A 10908-nucleotide genomic window follows, 5' to 3' on the forward strand; every position below is an offset into this window, starting at 1 on the left:
TACCTGCCAAATCCCTGTAGCTCTCAGGATATTAAACTGACCACAAATTGTCAAGGAAAGCTACATACATTTGAAGTCTATTCTTAAAAGCTTATGTAGCAGTATTTAACTTGATTTATATCTGTTGTATATACTCAAATCAAGTAGAAGCAGTCTGTCTTCTGTTTAAATGAAAGAAGAAACATTCACAGGACTAAAGGTGGCTACAAGCAGCTTTTACTTTTTTTCAACTAGGCATTCGACAGCATGGAATAGCTTCTGGTTTTGTGAAAAGATATTACAAACAGATATCAAAATAGTATTTGGATTCCAAATACAGCAACTGAAGATCTAAGAATTGCTGTTTTATGGTTATCCCCGCCCTAAGTTTATCTGATCTGTGCAATTAAAATGACAAATGAAATGTACATAACCACATAATTGATTTTTCTCATCAGGTACAGAGGAAAGGTTGTACAAGCAGTCAGAAATTCCTTTTGACAGTACCTGAGTTCTTGGCTTTTCATGCTAATTGGCACGTCTGAAGAAAAATAAAATTATTTTTAAAAATACATTTTTACTACTTTTAAGACTTCAGTAAAAAAAAAAACCACCCTGTCAGACTGAACAGTTCTTCCACATGACAGAAATGTTTCTGTAACTGGAACAGACCAATGACTGTCTCTCACACTTCTGCTAACAGGGAGAAAGAACTGAGATCCAGCACACTGGCTTGGAATCAAAGCAGCCTTAAGGAACCCACTATTTCAGTCCACCCTCACTAAGCCCAGTCTCCCAGTCTATACTGGATACACCCACACAGAACACATCTAAATTGGCAGTTTGATCCAAGCAATTCTTGTTTTTCATGTAAACTGCCTCTGCTCATCACATGTTGGTTCAGGTACATTAGGTTTTTCCTGAAATCTCTACCAGTAGAAAACTAAACCAGAAGCTCTGATCTAAAGGCTTCAACAGGTGTGGAGGGAGGGGGGGCATCTTGATGCTGATCTGCTGCACAGCAAATGCCAGTGTTGTCCACACAAATCAGATTTGTTACTTGAGGTGCAACAAGCACACTTGAGAGAGGCACTGAATATTTATTTCAGAGTTGTGCAAGCCTGGGTGCTCAGGGTATTCTGCAAGTCAAGCACACCAACTATCAAAACTTATTACTATTTATACATTTTAGCAAAGAAAGGAATTAGTGTTCATTGACTACAAGTTACATAGTTCTCTCTTCAATCAGTATTGTGTCTTCTATGAGCTAAGGACCTCTCTTGTTTCTCACACTGATTAGTCCATGTGCCCAGTCTCTCTTCCTTTGGGTCAGTGGGTTTCTTGGGTTTGTGGTCCATCAGTCACTGCTGTGATCTCCCTCTGCCAAAATTACCTTTTATCCAGTCAGAACTGACTCAGCAGAGATGCTGAGTTAGCTTTATAGGCTTCATCCTTATCTTAAGGGTTCTGCCAACTGTCCTTGTGGACTTTAAGTTCTGCACTCCCTGTGCCCATTATCAGTATTACACCCTTCTTCCTAAGCCTTGTTAACTGCCCCCCACATCTGAGATCACTGAAGCCTGTCAAGCCCTAAATCTTAACAAGGCAATTCTTAAACCAGTAATTTGTCTTTTTAACACTGGGACATCACTTAGGTCTTACCTGTCAGTTGCTATTTGCTTCAAGGATTAAATTTCCCTCCTTGCCACGCAGGCTTGAAAGTATACAAAGATTAAGGAACATCCTTTCTCAAGAAAATTTTACATATTCCACATTTTTCAACATGAGGATGAACTCAACAGATTAATTCTTCACCACATTGCAACATTAGAAAGGTCCAAACATTTCCAACACAACGCAGTAACTCTGGAGGGTGTTCAGCTATTTTAGCACAGCATGATTTAAATGGAAAATAAAGAACACATCATCAGGATCACTCTTCAGTCTGGCACATTCACATACAATGCAAATTCACATACCATGTCAAAAGGGCATAATCCATTATTTCAAGTCAAGGATTATTTTCCTCTCCATTACTGAAGGTGTCATGGCTCCACAAATCTTTCAGAGTTTGAACTGGTAAGCAGAAAATCCCACTGGAAGCTTTTTTTGTTTTGGCACTTCAGTATTTAGTCTAGAGTATAGCTTTTTAAAGACTTTACTACCAGAAAGAGTATTTTCTTGACAAGTCAGCAAGGCTTCTTAAGCTGCCATATTACAGCACAGGCATCTTCCTCCCACTTAAACTATCATTTATCAGTTTAATGCTGACAATTCCTCTTCTGGCTTTGTAATTTTTTAATTCCGAATTTCTGTCTCACAGACAAGTAATATAAGGGAAAGTAATCCTCATCTGGCAATGAAGCAAAGCCTGGGTTTCTTAAGGAATATCTCAAATATACACAATCCCAAGACTTACATCAGCCTTCATATACCCAGTAACACACATCCAAGCCTTTGTCCTGACGAGCTTACAATCTAAACAGACATGAGACAAGCTACAACCAACCCGCAGTAATCAGTGTTTACTGCATGACTTATCTTTTGCACAGATAAAATGGCTTGTCACTGGATAAACTGAGTAGAAACATTTTTGAAGTAAGCTAAACTGCTGGAAGACAAAGAACACTGGAGAACAAGACAATTGCACTAAGATGGAAGCAGAAGAAAACCTGAAGAAACTGGGTAAACAAGCAGTCCATGATCACTCAGTGAGCAAGGTCTAGTAACACTTCCAGCACGATATCCTGAGATCTGGAGGCCCCTGCTGTAGCAACTTCAGCATCTGCTCTTACTGGCTGGTGCCTCCCACTGTCCTACTTGTGCCAGACCTCGTGTCAGCATTTAAGAACAGCCACAGCCACTTCCCTTAGCTCAAAAATCATTCTACAGTATCTGTTATTACTGCATGTAACAATTTGAAGCAAACACACTCAGAAACTTTTTAGTTCTAGGTCAATCTTCAACAGAACAAGTTCTAGTCACTACATTCTGCTCCCACCTATGGGAACAGTGCTGCAGTGACAAATGGCAGGAGTGTTTGGTTTAACATTCAGATGGTCGGGGATTTGCTCCCTGTGCAGTTACACCTGCTGCTCAGCTGCTAGTGAGCCAGGGCTCAGGGTTCCTTCAAGCCTTTTAACAACACAAACCCTTTTTCAGAAGTCATTCATTGACACGTGGAAACACATTTGTGATAATCGTGTCTGACAAGCACAAAACTATTTTAGCTCTATAACAAAGTAGGCGACTTTATTTTTTATTTTCACCTGAAGTGTGCGACCTCCTCTAGACCTGTGAGCACATTCTCCTAGCAAGTGGCAAACAATCCCAGGCCGGAAGAATGATGAACATCAGACTGATGGACAGCCACAGAAAATAAGAGAACTCAGAAGTCACTTCCCACAGCCATTCAACTATTTTATTACAAAAAAAAAGTATCAAATAACTTCACATTTTCTGTGGAACTCCAGCCTTCAGCCTGATTTAGTTGCCTTTTTGCTAAGGGCAGATTTCAGCATTAAATTCTAGCCTTGCTAGGAATATGAGTATGTACTTTCGAATCAGCTCCAACCAAGTGGCACAACTTAAATGGGAAAACACATTTCACCAAAAAAGAGTATCTGAAAAAGCAAGTTACTCCATTATTCTTTATCGCACAAGCTTTTGCAAAACAATTCACAGTCTAAATTATTTGCCACCTCTGCAAATAATCAGTAACAAGTAGAAACATGTAGAAACTCAAAAGAAGTTCCTTATTGATCAAACACAGAAAAATTACAGACATTAGATGTTGGATATTACAAAACACAAAAATAGTCAATGCAATGGCAAATTTGTGATGGATGGAGATGGTTAAAATTAAAAAATTACATACTGCATGTTTTTGTAGGTCAGTATTTCAGATAAGGCTGTAACACTAATTTATTGGGTTTTTTAATATTATGAAATAAGTGATATTTTTCATAATACAACCCTTTTAGGTAGGCAAATAGTAATAATCAGCTCCTTTAACTTCAAGTCACTGAACTGAACTTGCCCATCACAAGTACCCTTAACAAGGATCCTTAATAGCGGCCCTCAGCAAAAAAGCCTCAAGCACACACAGCTCATTTCTGCTTTGCCAAAACACTGGCTGTGAGAACACTGTGGAAAACTTCTATAATTGTTTATAAACTGCATCACATCCAGATTTTGCATCAGATGCATTTCAGAGCATAAACACTGGCCCTTCTCCCCAAAAAAACACAGAATCAGAGTTCCTCTTTTTGTTTAAATCTGAATGAAATGCCCCTAAAAAACCACATTTTGCAATGTGTTTGACTTCCAGAATGTAATTGAGATTTAAGCTACACATCCTGTATGAAAACTAATTTTTTTTAGCTGAATATTGGATTTGTTGTTGCTCTTCAGTTATCATTGTCCTTAATTTAATCAATATTGGCTCCACCAACAGAAATAATAATTTTATTCAGACAGGAAAATATAATTGGTTTAGAAGTCCATACCATAGAGGCAGAACTGCTTTATAAATTAACATTCTTATGCATTTCACAGTCAATATTAAGCCTTGGGGGTTTAATCTGTAATCACATGAATGACAATATACCTTAGAAGGGCCAGAAATAGGATATAAAAAAAGTCAAAGACATGCAAGTAACGGTGACAATGGTCTCTGTAACAATGCCTTGCCAAGCCTGCTATTGGCCATGACAGGAGGACTCACTCTCCAAGTCATACTGGAATACACTTGTGTTACTCCTCCATGCTACAGGGAGGAAGCAAGGGTGAGAAAGGAGAAATTTCAACATTCATCTATTTACAGGTGTCCATTCACCTACTTATAATTGCCTGGGAGTTCTCTCAGAATTAAGAGGTGGGAATTGAAGCTGTTGTGACAAAGCCATAAACAAATAAGCCCAATGGCACCACTGCATTTTTCTGGAGCTATCAGTCATACACCCTTCATATTTACTAAATTCATTTCTGAAAAGCTGATCACTAAAAAGGGAGAAAATTGCTAAAGGCACAGGTTGACTTAGGTTCCTGTGCTATATTGTCAAACGGAACTATCTTTAAAAAAATAAAACAGCAAACACACAACTCTTCAGCTAAGCAGACTGTGATTACACTGATGTGATAGACTCAATTAGTTAACTGCCAGGGGGCCTAATGCTGTCCATACAGACAGAAGCAAAGTTACACATAAAATTACTGGACGATTCAAGATATCTCTTGGTATCTCAAGAAGTATGATTTTATTTTCTCTTCAGAAGTTCATTAAGAGGAACACAAGACCTGTTTGGGCAGCCAGAAGACAAATTCAGATAAATAATAAGGATTTCTTGGCCAAAGTGCTGCAAGGACAATTCACAGTTAAAACCAACCAAACAAGAAGAGCTAAACAGCCAGATATGATCACTATGCTTTAGAAACATATTTTAAAATACAAAAGGCATGCCTCGATATTTGCAAATTAAGTATTGGCAAGCCATTAGGTAAGTTAGATGCAAATAAAATCCCAAGACATTTTTGATAAATCAACAGATGTTGTGCTTCAACATAACTCTTGCTGACTTTACTGATACAAAGATAGAATATTCTGGGTTTACAGTAACACTGCAGATCCTACTGCCTAAGGGCTGGTGATATGGAAAATAAATTGTTTACATCCACACTGGCCAGAGACTGGTTTTTTTTTTTTAATATTTGTTTCAAGTACCACAGAATTGAATTTATGTCAGACTCACTGACACAAAACAGAAAGTGAAACTTTGGAAAGATTTGTGACCCAAGCCCCCATTTCCTATGCTTCAGCCTATAACCTTGTTCATGGGAATATTTGCATGTGAAACAGGGATAACTGCTAGAGAAATACCAGTAACTCCGTGACTGTTGCCTCTGAGGCAGCTGCTAATTCCTCATGGGGCGCCAGGCCACACTGACACTGTCAAGGATGTCCATAGTTCACCAGCAGAAAACCGTTACCCACTTGACAAAAATTTCTACAGCTCAAATCAAAATACAGAAGACAGGCTTCTTTTTTTACAAGCATCTTTTGAAAGACATCTAAAATTTGTATTTCACCAGGATTCATTCATAAACCAGGACTACAATAAATCAGACTTCTCCCGAGATGGTACTTACATAGACACAGTTCAACTATTTCAGTACAGGATTTTAGAGCAGCAAGCAATAAAGCTATTTCTGCCAGAAACAGCCCTTAAAACATTTTCACACCACCATTCACAATAACAACTTAATCCTAATGGGAATGACTGGGCTTTACTACATCCTAGAATACAGAGACAAGATCACTGTAGACAGCTCTGACTCAAATGTTGAGATTCAAAATAAATGGACAAAAAAAAAAAAAAAAAAAAACTTAACAAAATGTACAAAGCAATAATTAGAAGTAAACAAAAAGTACAGACCCTTGATGCTCCAGGATGCAGAAAGTCTTTTTAATAACAGATTGCCTTTATGCCTATAATGCTTCTTTCTTTCTGAGTGCTTTGGTTATTGAATATCTATACAAGACAGTAACTGACAGCATTGCTAAATACATTTTCATGCTATTACAAGGAAAACTCCAGCTTCCATTATTTCATAGAAACTCTTTTTATTTTCAGGTACCACCATGGATAGTTTCCTATTCCAAACAATATGCCAGCTATTTGTAACCCATGGGGAAAGAAAAGCCCCAAAACACCACCCCCCCCACCGCCCCCCCCCCCGCCCCCAGCATTTATTCACTCAAACAATATTTTCAAAAGCGACTACTATTTGTGAACAAAAGATCCTGGGCCTCTCAGTAATATTTTTGTCTAGGACATTATTTAAAATTATCCATTTTCAGCAACTACCCCAGTAGCAAAAAAAACCCCACAAGTAAATGGAGATGAGCCACAATATGAGAGAACCTCCATAGAAAAGGTAGCTTTGTTTTCCAGGAACCGTAAAGAAAAATGCCTCCATATTTACCTCACCTAAAAGTCTGGGTAAATCCAGGCCCGCACTCACGATATCCAACACAGTGAACACACCAAGCTCTCCACACTCACTGCTGGATGCTCAACACATCCCTCGTACTTGGAACCACCTTCCTACTGAGCGGGGACCGCGATACCCCAGGCGATACAGCTTTCACTGCAAGGGATCCGACACGCTTGAAGGTACATTCCACCCACAACAGGGAGCTCTCATTCCCCCGAGTGCGAACTCAAGTGCTCTCCTCACCCTGCTCCAGACACACTAACTGCAATTCCCACCTTAAGGCACGTTGGGACAGGGGACAAATGCCCGATTCCCAGAGACCGCCCCTCTCCCCTGCAATGCCCGATTGATTCCCTGAGACCGCCCGTCTTCCCTGCAGGCACACAGACCGCAGCACCTTGCCCCCGCCGCGCACAGAACCGTTCTCCGCCCCGCACAGCCCCGGACACGGCAGCCCGGGCACACGGACAGCTCCGGCTCTGCTCCCAGCACACAGGGGGCAGCGACCTCCACCCTCCGAACACCGAGCACCAATGAGCTCGGACACGCACGGCCGAGCGGTGCAGGAAGCCCTTCTGCCCGCACAGCCCCGTGCCCCCGCACATATAACACGCACACAGAGCCCTGTGCCCTTCCACGGTCTCACACACCCCTGTGCTATCGCACACGCTCACACAGAGTTCGCCCCCGCCTTCACGGGCACCTCCGGTCCCCCGCTCCCCTCGCACACAGCAGGTTCAGCGTGCCCCGCTCACAGCCCATACCTGCATGGACGCTCGCTCCACACTCAAGGGGCAGAACGGGCCCGAGTGCGCCCAGCGGGGCAGCCCTGACACGGCAGCCCCACATCCTCCAAACCTCGGCCCGGTGCCTGCACAGAGAGCCCTCCAAACGCGAAGCCGCCCCCCTGCCCTCACCCAGGGGAATCCCCGATCCTCACCCACAGCGGCCGCTCCCGTGTCACCCCCTCAGCTGCCCCCACAGCCCTCCCCTGCCACCGCGGGGAATCCTCCCGCTGCATCTTCGCACCCGGGCTACCTGCCACCTGTGAGAAACTGCATTGACTTGTTTGTTCATCAAAAGTATGAAATTAGGATAAAAGGGGGGGAAGTCGGGACATGGAATTTGCAGGCTTGACTGGTAACCACAAAGATTGTAAAAGATTTTGCAGGACTGGCTGGAACTGATAACCGCAGTGGAAACCCATTGTTGCTGAAAACTGATAAACCGCAGTGGAAGGAGACACACCACCCCACTTGTGAAATCCATTGTTTTTGGGACTGATAACCACGGTGGAACGAGACTCATCACCCCCACTCATGCAAGATAAAAAGGGACTGAAGAGAAGGAAAGGTTGTTAGCTTTTGGCGGAGCCAGGCTCCCAGCTGAACCAGCGCTGTTTTGCTTGCTATCGCTTGCTGTAATTAATAAAATTATTAATTGATCTTAAAAGGCTGAATCAAATTATTCGCCTCAACTTATAACACCACCGCCCGGCCTCAGCGGCCACCACAGCGGGTCCACGCCCCCCGCCCTCAGCGCCGGGCCCGCAGAGGTCCCGCAGGACGCCCGCAGCCCCGGCCCGGCGCTGCCAGGGCCCCCTCACCTGCTTGCGTGGTGTCGCTCAGGTCGCAGCCGCTGCTGGGGAAGTCGCGCAGCTTCCTCCCGCTAAGGCACAGGATGCCCGAGCTGCCCGCTTCCTCCAGGGCCCGCTCCAGGCTGCGCACCGTGTGCGACTGCGGCAGAGCTGCCGCGCCCCAGTGCGGACCGGACGAGAAGGAGAGCGTGAGGTGCGCGGGGATGCTGAGCCCCGCCGCTCCGCTCCCGGCCGCCGTCCCGGTCCCGCTGCCAGTGCCGTTGTTGCCGCCGCCGCCGCACCCCTGCCCGGCCGCCATCTTGACCGGCCCCACCACAACAACGGCCGGGACCGCTGCGCAGGCGCCGCGGGGCCCGCAGGGGGCGCCGCGGTCCTGGGCGGGGCTTACCGGCGCCCCTCGGCCGCGCCAACCAATCCGCGACGGCGGCGCCGCCTGAGGGGCCGTGCGGCTGTGTGCCCGACGGCTCGTATGCCGCTAGGGGGCGCTGCCTGGAGCTGAGGGAGCAGGATCAGAAACGGGAATAGGATCGAGATCGGGGTCGGGAAGGGGATCGGGACCAGGACCGGGATCCTCTTAGCAACGGAGGCATCCTGGGAGCGAGGGAGGGTCCCGCAGCTGGGACGGGAGCGGGCGCGGGGGGCGCCGTTCGGGAGGCAGCGGGGAGCGTTCGGAGCCAAAGGAACACGGAGAACATCGTCTCGGCAGCTCCGGCGCCGCTGCGAGCGTGGCCCTGCCCGGTCGTGGGGCCGCTCGGCTCTGCCCGCTGCCCTCACCGCACCGTTCGGGGGTGCCGTCGCCTCTGCCCCGGCATCGCACAGCATCGGCCGCTCCTCGGGCCTGCAGCGCTCCTGCGCCGGCAGCACCACAGCCTCCGTGGCCTCTGCCGGGCACGGACTGGGGATCCCCGCCTGTGGCAGCGGCAAAAATCACCCACGAATCGGCTGTGGCAGATCAAAGGCAAGACTAGCGAGCGGCTCACCCTAAAATGGGTGAAGGAACACTCACGAAAGACCCACAGACACAAATGGGCAGAGCTCAGAATGTAAACGGGCAGTGGGGGGACATAAATCAGAAGCCCCCTTGCAAGGTCCAGGGACCAGTTACCTGAATAAAATGCTACAGAACTGCAGGGAGACTGGATGGATGGATAATTAATTACCTCTTGTACCATGTAATCAGTCCTTGGTAGGTGCTGCATATTTCTCTTCCAGAAATGGCTCTGGAGCTGTGTTTAGGAAATGCTAACGAAAGCCTCAAAGACACACATTTTAATGCAATTGTCATATGTTTGATGAGCAAAATCTGCTTTTAAGCCTTGAACCTCAGGAAGACCCTTGAATTCTTGAATTGGTTTGGATTGTTTTTTTTGTTTATTTTTGCATGCATATGTCATGCCTAATTGGGGGATCTAAGGGAAATCCCCTCTCTAGGGGTTATGGAAGAGACTGGCCTTCAGCCAGCAACAGGTCACTGATAGACAGCTGAGCCATTATTGATCACAAAAGGACCAGACCTGAAATATGATGTGGCTGATGTCTGGGTGAAATTCAGCAGAACCAATGAGCCAGGGTCTCTGTTGCAGTCATGCTGGCATGGTAGCATGGAGGATTGTTTTAGAAAGGCCTTGGGAATGGTAAACTGAGGAAAAGGATACATTCATGTATGCCCCATTGTTTTAGAAAGGCTTTGGGAATGAGAAACTGAGGGAAAAGATACATTTATGTATGCTCCACTGTTTCGGGAAAGTCCCGCTTCAGCATTCCTCTGTAGGCCCCCTTCTCCCCACCCCTGAGCAGTTCCCATTGGACCTGGCCCCTGGGGTGGTTCTGATGTGCCTTAGCTGAACACTGTCTCTATTGTTTAAGACCTTATCTCTTAATTTTGCTGTATAAAACTGTATCTGGGCAATAGCCCAGGGCCCTTGGTCACTGCAATGCTTCAGGCAATACAATCTCTCTGGACAAGCATACCATTGGTCTCTCTTGGTCTCTTTATCTCGAACCCTTGCGGCGACTGAGGCAGCGCCGCAGCTCGGACCGTGCTAACCCAGACGCTGCCTGGTAAGCCCAGGGCAGCGGGACCGCGGAAAACCCCGGCCCCGGAGGGGACAGCTAGCCGGAGGGTCCCGGGGGGCCAGGGAGAGACGGGGGACAGCGGCGAGAAACCCCCGAGAGCAAAGTGGCGGTCGAAAGAGAAGCAACAGGTCTCTGAGCAGGTCCTGAAGAGTGAAGGCCTCAGTCCTGCAGTGCCGTGCTGTGTGCATTTGGGGATCACCCTGTCCTGGCAGACAGATTGCCCTTCCAGCAGAGAGCTCAGTGTGCAAAATGCAGCTCTG

At 46.1% G+C, this 10908-nt stretch overlaps 1 protein-coding gene across 8 annotated transcripts in view; it reads right to left on the bottom strand.

The window, feature by feature from the left end:
- LRCH2 (leucine rich repeats and calponin homology domain containing 2) overlaps positions 1-8888 on the bottom strand; it is a 49937-nt gene extending 41049 nt beyond the window's left edge. For all 8 annotated transcript variants that reach the window (XR_014952418.1, XR_014952417.1, XM_021547484.4 and 5 more), the window contains exon 1: positions 8582-8888. Coding sequence is in view for 6 of the 8 variants with exons in the window: in XM_021547484.4 (XP_021403159.2) it covers positions 8582-8870 (289 nt within the window). In the remaining 2 variants the exon portion in view is untranslated. The remainder of the gene's footprint in view (positions 1-8581) is intronic.
- Between the last annotated feature and the right edge of the window lie 2020 nt (positions 8889-10908).

This window comes from Lonchura striata, chromosome 4A (assembly GCF_050655825.1).
Source record: "Lonchura striata isolate lonStrDom1 chromosome 4A, ASM5065582v1, whole genome shotgun sequence".
Classification (NCBI taxonomy): domain Eukaryota; kingdom Metazoa; phylum Chordata; class Aves; order Passeriformes; family Estrildidae; genus Lonchura; species Lonchura striata.